Source organism: Cricetulus griseus, chromosome 5 (genome assembly GCF_003668045.3).
Source record: "Cricetulus griseus strain 17A/GY chromosome 5, alternate assembly CriGri-PICRH-1.0, whole genome shotgun sequence".
Classification (NCBI taxonomy): Eukaryota; Metazoa; Chordata; class Mammalia; order Rodentia; family Cricetidae; genus Cricetulus; species Cricetulus griseus.
The window spans coordinates 121271573-121294263 of NC_048598.1; the positions used below are offsets into that span (position 1 = coordinate 121271573).

The window sequence follows — 22691 nt, forward strand, 5'->3', positions numbered from 1 at the left end:
TTCCTGCCAGCAGTGACTCAGACCTCCTTCACCCCACACTGTCCCTGTTCTCATCATTTCCAATTGCCCTGACTGTCAGTGACATGGAGTCACCAGCACTCAAGGGAACTAGTTGATTATCCTACTTACTAGTGCAGTGTGAAGTCCCTTGCTCTGGTGAACCTGAGACCACTGGCTGGGAAGCAGAATAGTATATTGCCTGCAGCAAACAAGGTGATCCCATTCTGTCAGAGAGGTGAGTGCTACAGCTCTGTCAGCATTGTCAAAGCTGGGGGCACAGCACTGACTAATTCTGCTCTACTGGCAGCAAAGTGAGGATAGGAATTCCGTTGTGGGCTCTAAGTCTCTAGCCTAAAAATGGCTTTCTTAGGCCTGTTCCTGAAGTTTGCTGCCAGCCTGAAGCCTTGAGCCAGGACTGGCCTGGGAGGCTTCTTGAGGCTTAGCCTCCTTTAAACTACAGAGCCACGATATTCCGAAGTCTACCAGAAGACATACCAGAGCTACTCAGCTGAACTCATCTGAAACAAAAACCAGCTCAAGAAGGACAACCTGGAGAGGAAAAGCAGCCCACCACCACTGCAGCTCCAGACCGCTGCTGCGATGAGGCCCACCACCACTGCTTTAGACCCCTGCTGCAATGCTGTGAGCCCGCAGGAGCACCGTCTTTGCAGAGGGTCTCATATCAGTAGAGTTACAACACAAAGTACACCCTGATTCAAAAGGCAAAGAGAAGGTAATTCATTTCAGAAATTAAAGCCAGGACCTGGAATTATTCCCACTGCATGAGTAAATCTAAGGAACAGAAACTCTGAGCTTACCCCCAGCCGAGAGAGAGAGAGAGAGAGAGAGAGAGAGAGAGAGAGAGAGAGAGAGAGAGGGAGGGAGGGAGGGAGGGAGGAGGGAGGAGGGAGGGAGGGAGAGAGAGGAGAGATGAGAGGGAAGGAGGGAGGAGAGGGAGAGAAGAGAGGAAGGGAGGGAGGGAGGAAGAGAGAGAGAGTGAAGGAGAGAGAGAGAGAGAGAGAGAGAGAGAGAGAGAGAGAGAGAGAGAGAGAAGAAAAAAGAAAAGGACAGAAAGACAGATTGTTCGAGTAGGATTTAGAGGAAAGATTACTTGGGGCAGGGGAAGGAGCAAGTTTTACTATCTTCCAACCTCAAAGAGCACATTTGAAATAATTTTTACACTGAAACTGGGACTGCAGAGTTTTAATATGTCACCTTGGGTTTTGATGGCTAAGTTTCAAGTTCCTTCTTTCTCAAGGTTGCTAAGGGAACAATTTGTTCCCTGGATGATGAGTCAGAACTGCTAAGTGCTGGCTTCCGAAACAGAAATGACAGAAGTCAGGAATGGCTGTATCCATAAATCATGTTAATAAACCATTTATTTCTCAGCAAAACTCCAGAGTGGCTCTTGGGATACATGTAATTCCTGTAAATGCTGATTTTTCAGTTTAGGGATATATGTGATCTATGTGTGTGGTATGTGTGCACACACATGCACAGAAAAGCCTGGGGTGACAGGAGCATAAGGCTGCTTCACCGGGTACACGACTCACTGATTACAGTGCAGGCTGGTGTGTGGGAAGGATTTTCTAGCTTTCATTTCCAGCACTTTCTTGCTATTCTGAAACTGAGCTTTCTAGTCACCCTGGCCTCAGGGTCAAGTTCAAGGAGAGAAACCCTCAGAGTTCACTGCCATGACCTTCCTGGAATGGTTACCATTCTCCTGGGGCTGCCCAGAACACGTGAGCAGAAACACCCCACACCCGGGAGAGAAGGAATTCCTCAGGCCTTCACTTCTGAGAACACAGATGCAGAGAGCCTTTGGCAGCTTTCCAGGCCCTGCAATGAGGTAGGCAGAAAAACCTGCCAGGATATCCAGCAGAAGGCTGGCCACTGATGCACACACACAAATGCTGCATTTGAGCATTTAAGATGAGTGGAGAGGAGGACCTGGCTCTAGGGAAGACACGTGCCTTCTAGACTTCTGAGGGAGAAACAAGGCTTTGAGTATAGAGAACTGTGAGTTTGGTCACGAGGCAGCTCCCTTGATTGACATGGAGATCATTAGGCATGCTGGGGACACGTGTGAGAAGAGGACCTTATGGACAAAAGGGAGAGTGGAGGAAGCCACGTGGAAAATATTCTGGCTGACAAGGGAGCCACAGGTGTTTTTAGAGTCCTGGAAGTGACGTATTTAAGTGCAGACCTAGGAATCATGCACTCAGAATAGGACACACTACAAGAGAGGGCCAGGGGCCCGGGAAAGGGTGGCTTAACAACCCACACAGAGAGATGTGGCTGTGGGGACAGAGTCTTCAGCACCCTCAGCCCAAGGTCCTATCACACCTGGCTTTTCTCTGGCACACCGCAACATGCTTTCTACCTTGAAATTCTTCTGTGATTCGGGAGTTGGGCTCTCAAGGTCGATGAGTTTCTTTAGATCCTCCTCAATGGTGGACTTGGAAGTGGGCTTGGGGGAAGCCCGAAGGTCCCTGGTTGAGGCTCGGAGCCTAGTGTGGGCCATCTCATTACCATCACTCTGGTGCCGCCTGGGGAGAGACATTGTGGAAATGGAGTCAACAGGACTGACTCCAAGACATGGGCTGTAAAGGGAGACAGAGGGCATGACTCCTGATTATATTAGAGTATACTCAGGGTAGTGCTTATTAGAGAAACAGTGCCAATGTGAAACACAAAACAAAATTCGAAGAGTAAATCCCTCCTCTACAGGAAACCCCGCCCCCTTCAGCCAGCAGTAGCAGCAGATGTGACAGACCAGAGATGGGTCCCCAGTGCCACATTTGTGAAGCAAATGAAGCAAAATGACAGGACTATTACATGGGAAGGTCCTTTGTCCTTGGGGCATTCACTCACTCTCATATCCTCCTGGCCCTAAAACAGTCTACAGAATGGCTGTGATTGACAGAATACTGGAGGCTTGATCACCCAGAATTCGTCCTTCACACAGTTCTTTCTGAGGACAGCTAAAGATCTCAGATCCAAACTGTCTCACAGTACATCTTACGCAAGCAATGAGGCAGAGGGATAATTTAGAGAAAAAAAATTTGCTTTAGCAAATAAAATCTCTTGGGGAGGGGAGAGAAGTATGATCAGATTATATGAAGAATAATTTTTCCCATTAACAAAAGGAAAATCCCTCCACTAAGTCAATCCCTCAACCCCAACCTCCCAGCCTAGCTAGCATCATGGGCCAAAAGAAACCACCCCAGCTCTTTCTGTGAGCAGAGAAAACCAACCACTATGTAGAAGAACTCTTACTTTCTTGTATCCATAAATCCCACAGAGTTAATGGTTCCTTCTGGTTTTTTCCATCCGATCAAGTACTTGCTAGTGGCACCCTGGCGGGGGTAGAAAGTCCTAGGCCCAGAGGAGGACGAGGAAGCAGAGGAGAAGGAAGGTGCGAGTTGGGAGGTTGTGGTGGGATGAAGCTCCTCTTTGGGTGAGCTTCGGGCACTGGAGAACACCACTGGGCTGGCAGAGTGTCGGGAGCTCATGGTACTGTGGAGAGGCAGAACAGAAACAGTGACTCCATTGTATACCCAGGGTCGCCATGTCAGCTGTGGAAGTAGTGTCCAAGATGGGGGTGAATATGAGGTTAAAGAAAAGTGAAATATGACTAAAAACAAATGATTAAAAGGAATGGCTACCTGGCCTTTTTGTTCTCTTCCTGAAATTGAGACATTGGCTCTCAGTGACAAATGGTCAGTGGGGCAAGGGGACAGGACAAGGAGCAGGAGTCCCAGTGCTTGTCTGTCTGTCTTGCCTTCCTCAGATCTGGGGGTCACAGCGATGCTAAGACCAGATGGAAACCAAGTCAGAACAGCTCTCCTTGACACCCAAGGTCTACGTCCCTGTAGCATCTAGCACTCATAGAACTCTAAAAGGCTGCTCGCGACCAGGCGAGTTTTAAGACTGAACAAGGCAGACTTCTCAAGGCTGGGATGAGAGCTTATCTCATCCGCCCCCACACAAGGTTCCCATACTTCCCTTCTAAGGTCCCCAGGGCCCACGCCCACACTAGGAGCACTGCTGAGCTCTGCTTAGGAGAACTCTAGGTCAGCTGACTCCTATAGCAGATGTGCAGTTGCATTCCTCAGTGGCACTATTTGTCAAAAACTAATTGTCCCCATTGAACAAGGATTAAGGCATCAGCAGTAATGTGCAGCCCTGGCAAAGGTAGCACTCAGCCATGGGGAATGATGACAAAGGGCAAACTCAGTGTGGGGTGACAGCTGTTCTGCAACTGTGAAACTGTCAGAGTATTTTAAAGTGTTACAGTAGGAACAAAGCCCAGACCCCACTGGCTGAGACAGTCTGTGTCAGTGAGAACACATCACGACACAGCTCACACACAATCAGTCAGACCTGGACTGTGTGTTAAAACAGACCCACAGATTCTGAACCATAACATGGAAGATCATTTTTATAACAGAGGCAGAGCATTCTTAAATGAGATCATGAAAATAAGGAAGCCCATTAAAGTTAAGAAATATAAATATACATGCAGGCCAGGTGGTGGCAGTGCACGCCTTTAATCCCAGCATGTGGGAGGGAGACAGAAGCAAGTGAATCTCTGAGTTCAAGGCCAGTATGGTCTACAGACTAAGTCCAGGATATCCAGGGCTACACAGAGAAACCCTGTCTTGAAAAACAAAAACAAAAAAGAACTATGTATCCAAAGGAGTAAAACAAAAACAAAAACAAAACAAAACAAAAAAAAAACCAACAATAAGTCCCCATTCAATATATAAACCAAACTCCTAAAAATAAACAGGGCAACTGGGTGAACAAATAAAAAGGGCAATGATTTTAACAGTAATTTCAAAAGAGCAATTAACTAGAGGACCTAGGAACTCTAGCACTCAGCATAAGCATCGCCAAGTACCAGGAAAGCAGAATTTAAACCACAAGGATATCATACATCCACCAGAACAGCTAAATTAAAATACCACATGGCAGAGAAGACGTGATGTGGCTACCACTCTTACGGATTGCTGGTAATGTCTTCCTGTCACAACCATTCAGTCAACTAGATCACAGCCTCTACTGAGGCTGAGCATACATCCTTCAGACATAATGATCACTTTTCTACCTATCTCGGTGAGAGAAAGCACACTTATGTGTAACTAAGGCATGTTCTGGACTCTGCATTATCCTCAGACCGGAGACAACCAAAACAGGAGCCAGCAGAGGAAACAAACTGAGATGGCCAGGAACACAGGGACAGACCTCAGCACTGTGGTGTCGATGGAAAAGGACACCACAGAATGGCAGAGGGTGTGATCCTATTCTAAGTCCAGAATCAAGGAAAATGAGTATGACTGGGGAAGGAATGGGGTCAGCGTAAGGTGTAGGGACATGGGTGATGGTCTAGCTTGCTTTCTCTACAGTGCACACACTGCTGCTGCCTTTTGCCATGGGAATGCTAGCCTTCCAGGAAAACGGCCACAGCAGACAAAAGTCAGCAATCTACTGGAGGATCAGCAGCCAGAGCCAGACAGGTACTGGGGGAGGGATCCGCCTGGAGAGTTCTCACTGTGAATGTGGTCTGACAACTTCAGAACACTGAGAACCAAATGCCCTATGTTTTTTTTTTTAAAAAAGATTTTATTTATTATGTATACAACATTCTGCTTCTATGTATATCTGAACACCAGAAGAGGGCACCAGATGTCATAATGGATGGTTGTGAGCCACCATGTGGTTGCTGGGAACTGAACTCAGGACCTCTGGAAGAGCAGTTGGTGCTCTTAACCTCTGAGCCATCTCTCCAGGCCCGCAAATGCCCTATTTTTATGATATGCAAAAGAGGCCCAAACTTGGAAAAACAGAATAAAAAATGACTAGTCGTACTTTAATACACCAAACATTTCTCCCCAAGTAGTTTTCCAGCTAGAGACAACAGGTGGAGTAGCCCCTACAACATCTCCAAGGACAACATAAATTTAAAAGCAATGTGACATTACCTCTTGATAAACATCCCACCTGGTTGCTTTTAAAACTAAGAGGGGCCAGAGAGATGGCTCAGTGGCTAAAAGCATGTGCTGCTCTTGCAGAGGATAAGGGTTTTCCTTCCCACAACCTGTAACTCCAGGAAAGCCAATGCCCTCTTCCTGCCTCTGAGGGCATCAGGACATACCCTTGCTGACATACACATGTAACTAAAAAAGAAAACAATACATCTTAAAAGGAGGGGGGGTGTAAAACTATTTACTTGCTGAGTATTACATCAATAAGGACAAAACAACAGCAGATTTCTGCTACAGAAAGAAGACCCAAAGTGTGAGCATGAACTGAAGGAAAAAAACGAGACTTCAGAGGCTGCAGAGAGAGGCACCAGAGGCACAGCACACATCAGGGGAGGCCGTGCCGCCAGCCAAGGTGCTTCTGCAGTGCAGGAGGGCAGCCCCAGACAGACGAGCTTAAACAGCATACAGGTGGGAGGGGCGGTGGTGGTGGGGTGTGCCTGTTATTTAGGGACAAGATTCTAGTCTTTGGTTTTCAGATTTTAAAATTTATATTTTGCTTTAGGATCTCTTCACACACAGTTAGAACACAGTTATGAGGTCCCAGGCCTTAACCCTGGTTGGTGTTTAGAGCAGAACTTACACATCTTGGATGTATAAGTAACCTTGGATAGTCACATGAGCCAGCTCTCAAATAGCAGTATGTTAAAAATGCTGACTATGTTCCCTCTCCAGAGATGCTGGTGCAGTAGGTGGGACAGGGTGGGCAACCTGAGAACTCACATTTGGGGGAGGGGGGTTTTCCGAGACAGGGTTTCTCTGTAGCTATGGAGCCTGTCCTGGAACTCGCTCTGGAGACCAGGCTGGCCTCAAACTCACAGAGATCTGCCTCTGCTACCAGAGTGCTGGGATTGAAGACGTGTGCCACCACTGTCCTGCCCAGAACTAGAGTTCCCAGAGGTTGCTGTGGTTCATGACCCAAGCTCTGAAATCTAGTGTACCTGAGGTACCCTTGAATTGCCACTTTACTTTCAAATACTCTGCTTTTATTCCATAGCTATTCAAAAAATTCTACAACTTTAGAAGGCTAAAGTTGAGTCAAAACAGAAATAATTTGCCAGGAGAATAGAAAATAAATCACACAGTTCATTAATTTACAAGTCATTCTGCTTAAGCTGCACTGATCTATGCCAAGAGAAAGTTAAAGAGGAGGCTGGGAAATGTTCAAAGGAGATGGCAGTGTGTATGTTATGTGTGGCTTTCTTTTCTATGTGAATTTAACTGTTATTTTTCTAACTGACATCTGGGGAGTGTCTGTATTAGAACATAGACTCTGAAGGTGGACTTTACCTCTATGTGGCCACTACTCCCAGGAACCTAGCAGGCTCTTACCGAAATACTTACTGTGTAGTTTCTCCTCAGTGTCTGCCCAATGCAGAGTACTGAATACTTGATTATGTCTGTACTCTGTTTTCCTGATTGGGTATAAACCCAGGAGGGCTGAGATGCCCTTCTTCTTGCTTGCTACTGGATACCTCATGCTTAGAAAAGTCCCTGGCAACTCTAACCACTCAACATATGATGAAAGACATGGCTAAATCAAAGGTAAGCTGGAAATCCATCTCAAGCGTGAGATAATGGATGCACACAGTGCTTTATTCAAACTATATTTAAAACTCAACATTACTTCATTTTTATTGTAAGATAATTAAACCTACAAATGGTGCTGTGTTTACAAGTATATCCTCACTAGGAGAGCCAAGACCACTGAACCCAATCATTCATTTTTATCCCTGACTATGACGGCTAATACTCAGTCCCAGGTGTGATATGCCAGTGTACTTCTGTTTACTAATGGTTATAACCAGACCGCCCAATTTAAGACCTGATTACATCTGGGAACAAAGGCAGAAACAGAAACGAATGACAATTCATGGGCCTATCTTCCTTCCTCAGTGTACACACCTCCAGCAGCAGAGCCAGACCTCCACCTGGGACACCTTTAATGCATATACCTTGGAGTTCTAATCCCAGAGACCTAAGGAGACAGAAGACCTAATCCCAGAGACCTAAGGATCAGTGTCTGTAGACTTGGCAAAAATCTCTCTGAGTATGCACAGGATTTGAGAAGCACTGCTTGAGTCCAGTCGAAATGCTTATACTGCTCTAACTTGGTCAAATCCCCAACTGCCCAGATCCAGGAGTTGAAGCCATGGATATCATGTTTCTGAAGCAATGCTGTGGTCCCTGCAGGAGCCGGTGTCAATAAGGAGTTGCAGGTTCATATTATATTTTCTTGAGTCATGAAAACCTGTGTATTGAAACATTTCTAAGGATTCTCTTATTTCCCAGAACCAAGAACTGCTATCAAAAATAGGTGGTCTCTTCCTTTATTACATAGTTCTGGCCCAGGTTCTGGGTGGAGCTCCTTGAAGCTGACCATCTGCTGGCCAAGTCCACCTCCAGGTAGTACAGCCATATAATCCACCAAGAGACTCTGGAGGGAGTTTAATTATACTATAGCCGACTGCAAATTGACAGCCCTGAGTTTAAGGGGACCCAGACAGGTGGGCTGTTTCATTATCCTGGAGAACTCTTGTTAATTCAATATGCTGTGATTCTGTCTCACCTATAGTGCCTTGAATCCCTTCCTAAGAACCGTGTAAGGTAATGAGCCAATAATATGGAGCAAAAAGGAAAAAGAACCAGGTAACACTGGGATGATGATGTCCTATCGATTCCTTTTCTACTATATGAAAATCCAGTTTGATGGTAAGCACCATCAAAGCAGATCTGAGCATCCAGCCAGATGTCCCTGGACTCTGTGACTCCAATTTTCATCTACACTCTAGGATGCTTTCCCTTTCCTAAGAAATGGAACAGCTTTGGAGCCCCTGGCCATTCTAGAGCAGGAGTTTTGAGAAGGAAGACAGGACACATGTATTACTACACACAGAAATAAAAGATAGGACAACAGGGTGGCCAGGAGCCTGGACCAGTCTGACCCATCCAGACTTCTCATCTTGACTTATGGCTCATAGTAAGCCATGAATAAAGGTGCAGTAGCCCTGGTGGCTTCCTTTGTGCCATTATAGGAGGGGCTGGCCACTTGCAGAAGACACACTAGGAATGTGGGTGAGGCCTGCATCTGCCTACTGACCGTACAAAGAAAGGAGCCAGCAGGATGGGGGAGCACAGACGTCATCAATGAAATTTCTAGGTACCAATCCTGTGTACTGGGGGTGGGGATGCCCTTCTAAATGTCTGCATCACCACGGAGACCAACAGCAGCTGCCCACTGTCTACTATGGGGAGTTGCCAGAGCGGGGCTTGGAGATATCTAATAGTTGGGCATGCGGGCTTGAGTTTCAGTACTGGCCTATGAAGATGGTATTTTCAGAGAGGGAAAAGCGGCAATTAGTCACCTGTCAAATGACTGACAAAATCTGGGCAAAGGCTGGATGCTGGCCTATGACCAAGGAGAGGGTAGCTGACAGGGTTTCCTGGGATCGCTTGTGCAAATAACAACTCTTTGGGTGACAGATAATGGAGGATAATGATAAATCAGGACTCCTCCTACTGTGTTCAACACTGGTTAATTCTCTACTCTCAGCTCCATGATTCTGGAGGGCTTCAGGAGACACTAGTATTAAAGCGCCAGGGGAAGCAGGCAAGAGAAGTCTGGTGGTTAAGTTGGCTGGGAGCAGAGTGAGCTCAGGAAAGAAAGCTGCTCCTTTGCAAGAAGCAAGTGTCTGGTGAGCATAGAGCATGCATGTGCAGCCTGGGGAATGAGGTGGGTGCAGAAGAGGCCTCAAGGGTCACTGGGGACCACTGGTGTGCTAGTCTGTAGCACCCAACTATGTAAATGTGGACCACAGATGTGCTAGCCTGCAGCACCATGGGAATTGAGGAGCACATGGAGCTGTGAGAGACACAAGCCTGTGAACAGAAACACCCGCTCACAGTAGGGATGACGCTTAAGAAAATAAATAGGTGCTCTCTTGCCTTGGGTACATTTCAAAGGTTATGTTTGTGATAACCTTTTTCATTCTCAACAGAGCCAGTATCATGAGATGACAGGTAAGAGATGGGCCCAGAGTGACTGGAGGACAGTGGCAGAAGAGACTTGGCATTGATTTCAGGCTCATATCCATGTCCTTGAGTCTCTCGATTGATTTGCCTGTGGTAAAGGGTATATTTTTTTTCTCTTCTTTCAATACAGTGAATGACTTTACCCAATAGCTAGGTTAAAGCGAATAGAATTGACCAGATCTTCTCTTAACCTTTGAAGTAAAAACAAAAGACAAACATTAACCTCCATGTTTAGAAAGGTTTTGGCTGAGCAAAACCACTTCTCTTTAAGTAAAAGTGTTTTGGCTGTAGCTGAAGGTATGCGATAACATGATGACAAAGAGAAGACTGCTTCAGGCTGGCCTCTGGCAGAGGTCATGGAACCTCTTCTACAGGGCCCCCTTTTTCCTAAATGAAGCATGTGCATATATTCTTACCTTGAGAGGATGCTTAAAGTGGCAAGCAATGGCCTCTGCACTTGCTGCATTGCTTTGGGCCTCTACTTCATGCATTTGGAAGGCCTGTGCTTGCATGTGAGCTGAGGAAGGATTGCGTGAGGGGCAGAGCTATGGGGCAGCTTTGATCATACCCTCCAGCCTTGACACAGGGCTCATTGCTGAACATGCACTTCAAACTTCAGACACACGGGTTCAGTTTTCTACTCCTGCTGGTTGCTCACTCAAGTCCAGATAAAATAGTAATCACTCCTACAGGCTGGAGGAGATCCAGCAAGATACTTCATCCAGACTGGCTAAAGCTGGATCAACAGAAGCAAAACAATGCATCCCTAATGCTCACTGTACTCAGAGCTCTGCACAAATCAAACTTATTGATGGAGCTTTCAACCAAAGTTCTGGGTTTCGGATTCCAGAGGCTGTGCTTTCAAATTCTGAACTAGTCTATATAATACTTAGAAAAACAGTATTCTCAACCTAGGGAGAAAAATGAAGATCACTGGACCTGGTGTACAGGCCTGCAATACCAGCTACTTGGGAGGCTGTGGCAGGCGGATCAGAAGTCCAAGGCCAGCCTAGACAACTTAGAAAAATCCTTCTCAGAATCAAAAAGTAAAGAGTTGGAGATGCAGCTCAGTGGTACAGCATCTGGCTACCAAATGTAAGGCCCTGGGTTCAATTCTCAGTACTTGGGAATCAGGGGTGGAACGAGGGGTGAAGAAGACAGGCAATTAATTAACTGTTAACAACTGACAAAATTCCAGCCAGAAAAGATCTAGAGCAAAAAGCGCTGCATATAAAAACAATGGAACAATTTCTAAACAAGGCAGGAAGCATTCTCTCTCACATCTGAAAGAGGCCCAGGATCTGGAGGACAAAGTTTAAACACAGCAGCTGTAAGACAGACCACAGAGACAGCCTAGCCGGCCATGTAAGCTCCACCCAAGAAGCCCCCTCACCACTCCCAGGAAAAGAGCTTTTCTGGCACGAACAATTCATTAGCTTATGAGGTCAACCAGAAAAGGCCCATTCACAAAACTGAGCTGTCTTACAGGCGGGCAGTTTTCTTGGTCTTGAACCTGCCCCTCTGGTGATGATCAGAATGACCAACTTCTTCCTTGTTACATTATAAAGATTTTTTTTTAAAGCCTTTATTTAGAAATAACTTCCAAAAGCTCGTGCTAGACACACAAGGCCTTAAGTACTTTAAGTACTTACACATGTAAGTACTAAACCCTACACATGAAAGCAGATGTGTCTGCAGCAAGCTCGGAAATGGAGTGTGCTTTTCTGGAGTCACGGGTTGAGAATTTATGTGACTGCTGAATCTCTTAGTGAGACCTTGAGTCATCCAGCCGGAAGTGGGAGCATTAGGACTGGGCACTGTTTCCTGTTTGACCATCAGGATCCCTCTGATGATATGCTAAGGTGGTACTTGAGAGCACAGGGGCCAAGGGTATGTGTGCTTGATGGAGTGACAATAAAACTGTGGGTCCCAACTACCTAGAGGCTCTCAGGGGGCTTTGGGAAGCAAAGAGGAACTCTGAGGCAAGCAGAATAGCTGGCTAACGAGAGTGACTTAAGAGGTCTGGGCTCACTAACATGCCAAGTTGGCATGTTACAATAAGAAGTGATAGGAGTTCAGTGTGACAGACATATCCTCCCCCAAAGGCTGATGTGCTAAAAACAGTGGTTCTCAATCTCCCTAGTGCTGTGAACCTTTAATACAGTTCTATGTCATGCTGACCCCCAGCCATAAAGTTATATTCCTGGATGCTTCATAACCATAATTGTGTTACTGGTTTGAATCGTGATGTAAATATTTTTTGGAGCTAGAGGTTTGCCAAAGGGTTACAACCCACTGGTTGAGAACTTCTGGCTACAGGCTTGGTCCCTAACTGACTAAGAGATGACTGATCACAGGGCTTGGAGCTAATAAAGGAGTGATCACCGGAGGACTCATAACATAGTGGCGTTTTTGGGGTGGTGGTGAAAACTTTGAGACTAGGAGTCTAGGTGGACAAAATGGGTTTCTGAGGGCATGCTCTTGCTGCCCTTGTGTGTCTGTCTTTCTGTTTCTAGGCCACCACAAGGTGGGGCAGGCTCCACCAATCACTCCCACTGCCACCACGTTGTGTCCTGCCTTACCCTGGTCCCCAACAATGGATCCAGCACATCTCAGACTGAAATCTTGAAATCATGAACCAAAGTCTTCTCTCCAGTGAGCTGTTTGTGTAGGCATTTGTCAGTGATGGAAGCCTGCGAACATGGGTGTCTACGTGTAAAAGTATTAGGTGGCTCTTTAAGCTTTCTGTAGGTCAGGGTCAGCTGAACCAGAACGCTCTGGGGCTTTACAGTCACTTTTCATTACTGAGGCATTATCTTATATATTGAGCTTGCCTACTGTCATGGCCAGGACTCTTAAGGGACAACCAAAACTTCAGCTATTAAGAATGCATTAAAATTTTTGAGTGAATATATTAAAGTTAGTGTTACCTTCACCTCTCCTATGCTCACCATAAATCTGATTTTTGAGTGATACATTTTAAGATCTAAAAGGAAAAGAGCAATTATAAAAAAATAAAAATCAGAACCTAGGTTGCATATTCTCTACCCCCATGGCAACTTATCTGTAGGGATGGCTTCTCTTAATGACATTTAGATATAACTCCCCATGTAATTACCAACCCGAATTAATGCAGTTCTCAAGGGGTGCCACAAAAACCCTGCACAGTCATCAACAGGGGGGGACTGCAGGACAGAGGGGAGGCCCAGCCTAGCCAGAAACATGGAGGAGAACTTAATCACTGTAATTTACATTTTGTCACCAAGTCCCAGGTACAAGCTCTTTTATGCACTGTCAAGAGATCTCCACATTAATTGCTGCTCCTGTCTGCAGAGGACACACACACTCTAATTTGCTGTGAAGTCAGCTTCCCAGTAATGCACATTTGTGGCTTAGTCCCCTCTCTCTCCAGAAAGGGGAGGCTGCTACAGCTCTGACTATCCAACTCACTCTGCCAAGACCAACAGACCCTAGTTACAAAGCATGCCTGTTTACTGGAGTCTAGAAACCAGTGTGACTCAAGCCTCCGGTGGGTGGGAAGCCCTGTCGCCCTCCTGAAAGACCACATTCTTCTCAAGTAAGTTTGACTTCCAATAGCACAGCTATTTCTAGGCAATGACTTCAATGATTCCACACAGCCCATCTGAAGCAGAAAATCTAGATAATCCGTTCTGAGGCTTTGGCAGGTCTGGTCAGCACAGTAAAAACCCAGGTGCCTGCTTCCAGGGAGTGGGGGGTGGTGTGTGTGTGTATGTACATGTGCTGATCCCTGGGCTTTTCACGGCACAGCCTAAGTGTTTTGTGGTTCGGCAACATGGTAAGCTCTTCTCAACCTTGCTCTGAGGTCACACCATTCTAGACCATCTCTCCTGAGCTCACTTTCTGCTGCCTCAGGTTAGATCAAGGATCTCCCTTCAGGTGGACTACTGTCATTAGGAAAAGGTCCCCTTCTCAAATGAGCAACCAAAACCAAAGAAACAGAAATCTAGGTTTCTAGAAACTGCTCAAGTCAGTCCTGAACATTCCGAGGGACGTTAGCAGTCTAGCTAATACGATGGAGGGTCACAACAGAGTGGCCAGCAAGTTGCTATTCTGCCAGGTTGTCTGCACTGCTAATGGCATTCAGGGGTCGCCTTTCTGTTCTACCTTTCTAGACACATCCCCTACCCTGCTGAGCCAAATACTCTAGCTCCTGAGCTGTAGGACAATGGGATCCAGAGGACACTTTCTCAAGATAAATGCTACACCTATTTAGTCTCGGCAACACGACCACCCAAGCATGGACTGAACAAGGAGCACACCAACAAACACACCATACAGCATGAGGGAAAGCCCCCATGGCCTCAGCCTCACACAAAGAACTACAGGTAATTGCAGAAAGCTGGGGGTGGGAGAGGTGGTCCTCCCCAGGGAAGAGCACTGCAGCTGGGTATCCTATCCAGTGACAAATGGTCAGCCCTGAAAATACACAAATACCATTATATGAACTGAGCAGGGTACAGTTAGGAATCTATCTATCTCTATCTATCTATCTATCTATCTATCTATCTATCTATCTATCTATCTATCTATCTATGTTTTTGTGTGTGTATGTATATGTATATATATATATATATATATATACATATATATGCATGTAATAATTAATGAAAAAAAGAGGCCAGGAATTTGAAGAGGCATGGGGAATGGTATATGAGAGGGCTTGGAGGGAGGAAGGGGCAGGGAGAAACGGAACCCAAGTACAATCTCACAATTAACAATAAGCTGGAATGCAGGGATGACAAACAGAGGCACAGCTTGGACCTTGAAAGAAACCTAACACTCCTCGGCAAGAACAGAGACTCGATGAGAAAGCTGAGTGCTGAACTAAGTTAAGTACCAGTGAAGTAGACATCTTTTCCCATCAAGAAGATCTGGCACTTACCAGACAGTTACACACATGGCTTATCATTTGGAAAACTCCAATGCTAAACTAGTCTTCACTGCCAGGTGGGAGGGACACCAGTTACATACTGACCAGCAGCTTGCAACAGTAATAGGGAAAGGAGGAACAAGCAGAGATGCAGAGGTGTAGCGCAGAATGCTTTCTCCCTAGGATAGAATCCTATAAAACTGTGAACATAAGGAAATGAAGAGCGGAATTTGTTTTGCTTAGTGGAGTGATGACCAAGGACATGGCAGGAGTGTGCTTCCGCTGTAGAAAGGGCACCCTGCACCTTAGCTATGCTTTTTTGATGGGTATTTCCACCACCACTGTGTCACTGTCGGGAACCAGTAATGGAAACATGGGGTAAGCCATGGGTGAGGGCAAGAAGCTGGAAAGGCTGCCAATCTTAGGAAAGACCACTTTGTCTAAAAATATAGTCTAGACTTTCAAATATCTTCAAAAATCTGCAGCTCTCTATATTCATTATATATATATATATATATATATATATATATAATCAATGCTGAAAATCAAAATTAGAAAACTAATTCTGGAATGTAGTTAGGGAAATCAAAAGAAAAAAAACAACTCAAGTTTCCAATTAATATATCTGCAGAATTTTCTCCAAATCTGAAATAAAGCATTAAGATTACTGAACAATTTTGTTGAGAAATAAATGGCATAAAATATAACAGCATATAAAATACAATGTTTATAAATAAATGCACACAAACTCCAGTGGCCCTGAGGACATCGCTGAACACTAAAGTAGGGGAGGTGGAGGTGAGGAACCCTGAGGGCAGAGGCTGGAAGGGCACTGACCTGGTGTGTGACCCAGCATCATTTATGCTGAAGGTGCTGTTCTCCCTGGTCAGTGGGCTTGAGCCGCCCTGGCTCTTGCTGTGGAGGTCCAAGCTGAGAGAGGACTCTGTTTTCCTGTCCAGGCCGTGGCCCTCAGTCTCTAGGGTCCGATCTGCCAGGGAGAGCACTTCACTGGAGCTATGCCACAGGGGCGCCACTTTCTCTTTGCCTGGCCCCGAACGAGGTGATGAAGTGGCAGCCCCCAGGGAGGCCGTGCTGCCATGGCTCAGGCCGTAGGAGGTGGTATCGATACCACTGTCAGCAGAGGTGCCCTGCAGGTAGTTATAGCTGTTGAGTTCAGATTCTGTGCGGTCCCCATCATACCACTTCTCGTCACTGTGGGCACTTGATGCGTTGCTGGAGAGGGTATTGCTGCTGGAGTGGCTGGAGTAGTGGCTGTCAGACTACAGGAGAGGCAAGAGTTACTTACATGCAGGGATCATGGGGGGCGGGCACTCTGGCATGTGTCTAATTACAAAGCGCAATAACCAGTCAAAATAAGGTAAAAATGCCTGGGAACAGCACTCAGACTGATGGGCTCATCTGTGGTGGCCCTGGCAGAGATGATACATGTCCTCCAAGAATCTTTTTTCCATTATTTTACTTAGGCCAATATAACAACAAAATGGCACAGAGGTCACTTTAACCAGAAAAAAAACTATATATAAGCTGTCATTGGCATCTTTATTATCTTAACTTAGAAAGGAAATGACATTTCCAAAGGGCTTATAATTAGAAAGTGTGCTTGACCCTAGAAGCCAAACACAGTGGCTAGCAGGCATAATCTGAGATGAATTAAGTCTGAACTCTGTGGTTCCCCAGTTAGCATGTACTAAGGAGACAGCTTTCCAACTAGCGCTGAAAGTTAAGATCTACACAGATGCCAAGATAATTTCATTAGGGGGAAAAACTGGTCTCATCACTAAATGGTACTGAGAAGTGGATATTCACATGCCAAAACCCTCCAAACCAACCAACCAACCAACCAACCAACAAACCAAACAAACAAAAAACCAAACAAGATGTTATTGAATCCTTACTGCAGAGAAAAAAGTTAAGAGACATGGAAGACCTAAATGTACAAGCTAAAGCTTTGAAAAACATGACACAAAAACAGGTATAATTTTCTTGACTGTGGGTAACACCATGTTTTTTTAGTGAGGACAACAAACATGTAACTGGATTTGGTCAAAACCAAAAGCTTTTTGTTTCAAGTAATACATTAAAAATGGTGTGATGCATGAGCAGATGCCTCTGTAGAGAAGACATTTAAATGTCAATGACCACATGGAAAGGAGCTCAGTGTCACTGGCCACAGTGAAATGCAGAGCAAAGCAGAGTGAGGACTTTACACACACAAGAAAACCTCCAAACAAAACAGCAGACGAAAAAGGAGAGTATTATTAGGAATGAAAACTGGGGCAGTCACTATGGTAAAATAGCTGCAATTTTCATTCTTGATGAAGACTCAAGAGAGATAAAAATGTATATTCAAAAACATGCTTGAGTGCTTATGGAAGCAAGAATCATAACAGACAAAAGCAGACACAAGCCTAATGAGTGATTGATGAATAAATTAAAAATAGAACAATCTCCCATATAAATATATATCCATCCATTCATCAATGGAATACTCTTCAGTCCCAAAAAGGAATGCAGGTATAGCTACAACATAGATAAGAATTTTTAATCTGTGTTTAATAAAAGAACTGAGACACAGAAGGCCACAGATCACATGATTTCCACTGAAGTGCAATGGCAAGTGTAGACATATCATAGATGCCCAAAGTCAATTAAGTGGTTCCCTGGGTCTTGGGAGGGATAGGGAATTGGAGTTGACTACTGAAGGATACAGGCTTTCAGAGTAATAAAATGCTCTGAAATTAGACCACAGTGTTGACTGTACAACTCTTTGACTATGTGCATATTAGTATAAATTACATTTACTTATTTAGGTGAATGTGCAGGTATATGCCACAGTGCGTGTGTGGAGGTCAGAACACAGTTTGCTGGGTTTTGGGGATTGAATTCAGGTCATCAGGCTTGGCAGCAAGTGCCTTTACCTGTTGAGCCATCTTGAGTCTCTTTGACTATATTAAAAGCCACTAAATCACATTTTATGGTATGTGAGTGACATCTCAATAAAGATGTGAATGCAGTGGCTCAGATGCCTAGAAATGATGTTTCACAGACATCACCAAAGAAACGAGCTTTTAGAAGCTACCTGGACAAATGTCTGGCGTACAGATGGTTCTGCAGGCTGAGCAAGCGCTCTGGGAAGTGACACTTAAGTGGGAGGGAGACAGGAAGCCCAGCTACTTGCTGGGGACAAGAAGACGAGAAAGCGCCATGTGCGCATCTGCTGGTGGAGGGAGAGAAGCCCGATACTGGCCAAGACCAGGCAGGAGGACACCTGTTTTGCCTGGAAGTGAAACCCTCACCTTGAAAAGGCACCATCCCCCACTTTACTAATGGAACGCTAACTTTCTCAGTAATAATCTGTTTAATTACTCAACTTCAGGTTTTGTAGATGTCATCTCAATATGCTGCCCAGGCTATACACTCCTACCTCTGCCTTCTGAGTGCTGGGGTACCAAGTGTGCACCTGGGAATTGTGCAGAACTCCTCCAGCTTTGCTCCTGAGCTGTCACCATGGAACCCCAGTGACAGGTGGCCTCTGAGTCTTAAATGTGCCTGCCCTGGGTAAGAGTGAGCTGAAATATATTTGAAATTCTCTCATAGCCAGAAAGTAAGAAGAAACAGGAAAAACTAATTTAAGTAACACTGATCTCACCATGTATTCCAAATACTATTTTATTAGGCAGTCAGTATAAAATTGATAATGAGAAAGGGAAAGTTCACACTGGTTCAGATGTCAATCATATACAAGTTGAGTTGTGAAGAACATGGGTCCTAGCAAATCTACAGGGCGAAGTACAGGACACATACTCACTTGGTTTTTAGCTTCAATATTCATTTCTCTAAAAGGAAACTGGTGCAGTCTGAGCACCCTCAAAGTCAGCAAACGTAAAATAGAGAATTCCCCATCCTAGTGAGTGACCTGAACACAAACACACTTGCCACACAGGGACGAAGGTAGGGGCAGGGAGTGAACGATAACTGCAAAATGCTTTGTGTACCCAAAGATGATGAGAAACCATGTTAGAACAGAAGGATGATATACCATCACAGCAGACAGGAGAAGCGGCAGGGCTATGGTCAGCCCTGACCTGTCTGATCTGGCCTGTCATTAGGACTTCTGAATTCCTGAACATTCCTAAAGACCTGTGGGGATACAGATCTACTCCTCAGAATAAAGTTTACACTAAAGCAGCTCAGAATCTGGACTGTGCAAACCCCAAGTGTAAGGTACCTTTGTCTTCTGCCACGCAGAGTTGGGATGGAGCAGGTGGGTGCCATTTTCAGACTACGGGTATCACAATACATTGTTGGAAATCAGTTATTTCGTTAAGCTCACGGTGAACTTACATGGCCTTGTTTGTTTGGAGACAAGTGAACCACTGGATCCTGCCGGATTAATCTCCCACTGGGGCTGTCTCGGAAAGCAGGCAGTACCTTTGATACTGCTGGGAGATGGCACGTAGGCTCTGGAACACAGCACAGGACATTATGGTACAGTTGCCACATGGAGACCAGACGGCCTGCCACCCATCTCTCAGAGCTTGCTGACCAGACAACTCTGGGTACCTGAGACAGCATGTCAAACTAGGTGGCTGATGGAGAAAGCTTGCAGCTGGTGACAGCATACATAATACACATTAGCATAGCCAAGTGCCACCAAACCAAAGACCATGAACAACACAGCAAAGTTCAGAACTGTTGCTTTGGGGAAAGTTCAGAATAATCAGTCACTGCAGTGAGGCTAACCTAGCTCAGTGTCCATTCCCTAGACAGGCACGGATGCGATCACACATTACTTACCATCACACTTTGGGAACTTTTTACCTGTGAATTATCCTACTCAAGGACAGAAAGAATTGCATCCCCGAGGTCCTCTATAACTGTAAGTTAAGCATGACACAACAGATGCACAGCAGCTACTTTACTTCAAATGGTCATTTCCTTTCAGGTTCCACACTGGCATTCAAGAGGTTTTGTCCCCCAAACAAGAGGTAGTGATTTACCCCGACTGCCTAGACCTAACAAGAATTACGGACTTCTCCAACACCCTTCTTGACCTGCAGAGGACCAGGCCTGTTCCAGGAGCAGTGAGGTAGAAACAAACATCCATGGAGACCAGTGAGCCTGTGAATCAATCTGAGCCTGCCCACGCTGTCAGGAAGAAGTTCACAGCACACTGGTAGCAGGAATGGATGAGTCTGCCTAGCAGGTACCAGGTACATCCACACCAAGTGCGGGGAGGTCAACTCTCCTGACTCAGCCAACCCCCATGCCCTAGCTTGGGATTAAAGGCATGAGCCACCATGTTCAGCTAATAGATTGTGAGAGAAGAAAAGTCATTAATCACACATTTCACAGTATAGTGAAATGGCTTCCAAGGCCAGCTCTAGGGGCACCTGACTATCAGTTTGCTTTAAAGCTGTACTGTACTGGAAGGATGAACCAGTGTGCTCAGGGGATTCATCCAAATGCATACTGGCATCATGAGCTGTGCAGAGTGAGATGCCACTACACTCAAGCAGATGCAGGAGAAAGAAGACTGGAGAGCACTTCATGTGAGGGGATGAATATGGATGTATGATGAACTGTGTAATTATTCTTCTGGCGCCCAGACACCTTCTGATTCCCAGTGGAAGTATGACCCTGGGCACGCAAAGGCTTGCTGCAGTCTTTGTCAGAGTGTGCACTGGGAGCCAGAAAAAGCCACTAAGGTAATGCTGCAGAGGAGCCTGCTCATATATGATGTTACCATCCCAACAGTACCAAAACACATGGATTAAAGACATTCTGTCAAGAGCAGGGAAGCAAGCAGAATATGCTCAGGTTTTCAGAGTTGGGGGTGGGTGGGATAAGACTGGGGAGTGACAGATGGCTTCAATAACAAACCATACTGGAAAAAAGTGAGGCTTCAGGACCTAGGAATTACACTGCTCTTCTTCAACTTTCATATATTTACTTGGGCACAGTCATTCACACAGGACAAACCCATCAACCTTCAGGAAACATAGGGTAGGTTTTCTTTGCCTTATATGTTTGTTTCAGGCATGAAATGTGTATCTCTTTAAGCCATGTTGATTGCAATTCTTTCAGAAAACAGAAGACAGACTGTAGGATGGAGGCACAGGATGACAGGATGAAGAGCCAGCCTGACAGCTCACGACCAAGTCTCTGATTATATGGATTGGGTTGGCATCAAACTTCTGGTGTGTCTGTTAAAGTTTATATTGTCACAAGCAGTGTTCATGGTGCCACTATAGACATATTGATTTCTTCTCCACATAGGGCTATGCACCAGAGACCTGAGTGACAGCTCCCTACTGAACTCATTTCATCCTGCCGTTTTGTTCAGAAATTTTCTTACTTGACAGTCTAAGAGCAGAGGGAAATTTTTTTTAAGCATCCATCAGGCAGGAGAGGGTTTCTAACCAATATACAAATGTGACCAAACAAGAATTCAATCTCTTCCTACCTTTACTTTAAGAATAATAGACAATCTTCCCAGGCACAAGGAAAAACCAACCAATCAACCAACCCAAGCAAGCAAACAGGGAGAAAGAAAGGTACTGAGAATATAGGAGCTTCAGCAGACTGGCCATTAAACATGACCCTGGGCCACTCTGGCTGAAGTCTGGGGTCACTGAGAGCCCCTGCTCTTAATCTGTTACTTTCACGTGCACTAGTCCAGCAGAGATCAGATCTCACGAACACTTGCTAACTGGGGCATCCTTTACAACACCATGTTTTGATAATAGCAAGAGGTCACCTTGCTCTGAAAGCACTTTTACATAAATCACTTACTTACCCATCTGGTCGGCAATGCTGTCCTCACTTCTCTGCCAGCTGGGTGTGGATTTCCCACTGCCACCAATATCGGACTGAGTGTTCTGCCTGTCGATGGAGGCTGGGGATCTTCGGCTCACCCCAAACCTGTGGTTATTCCCAAACAAAAGCAAGAAACATCAGAATCTTTACCCACAAGGTGGAGTCCTAGTTCTGATGACAGGTATTTCCAGTTTCTGCTTGCACGTCTGTGCACGTAGACACAGCTCTCTACTCAGGAAGGTATGCTTATTATTGAAACCAAGTATTAACTAGGGCAAGGAGCTTGCTAACAGAAGGCCTGGAGAGCAAGAAGCCCCAGTCCACCAGCCCACAGAGTCAAGTTCAGACTGCCACTTGAAATCACTCATACACATCTTCTAAACAGTACATCTATGGGAGGTTGTGTCTCTTAAATCAACAATACACTAAATCATTAATTTACTCTTGGATCAATTACTTTCTGAGCAATGTACTCTATGATCTGAAAAACAAAGACAACTACTATTTATGGTATATGCAAGCCACTTGCTAGTTATATGAATTTTAATCGCTATTGGGAAGGGCAATTTGGAAGTAGGTAAGCTGGCATGTAAAATGGTAAATATATACTTTTGCAGCTAGTGAGCCAGGTTGATTTTCCCCTTGAAAAAACAGTAATGTTTGTTTTTAACAAAATCATATATCTCTATCAATACAGCACAAATGCTGATATGAATTCTTAGACCAGAAAGGGCCAGAGTGTAGAAGACAAGTATTTATGTGGACATTTACTGTGTTTTCCATGGTTTCTGTGGTGGTTTGAATAAAAATGGCATGCACAGGCCCATAGGGAGTGTCCCTATTAGGAGGGATAGATAGAA

At 45.3% G+C, this 22691-nt stretch overlaps 1 protein-coding gene across 4 annotated transcripts in view; it reads right to left on the reverse strand.

Annotated features, from left to right (window-relative positions):
• Positions 1-22691, reverse strand: part of Sipa1l1 (signal induced proliferation associated 1 like 1) — a 291536-nt gene that overhangs the window by 9673 nt on the left and 259172 nt on the right. For all 4 annotated transcript variants that reach the window (XM_027418435.2, XM_027418430.2, XM_027418433.2 and 1 more), the window contains 5 exons: positions 21812-21936; positions 19357-19475; positions 15829-16271; positions 3280-3519; positions 2384-2549 (listed from right to left, as the gene is read on the reverse strand). In XM_027418435.2, the coding sequence (XP_027274236.1) occupies positions 2384-2549; positions 3280-3519; positions 15829-16271; positions 19357-19475; positions 21812-21936 (1093 nt within the window). The remainder of the gene's footprint in view (positions 1-2383; positions 2550-3279; positions 3520-15828; positions 16272-19356; positions 19476-21811; positions 21937-22691) is intronic.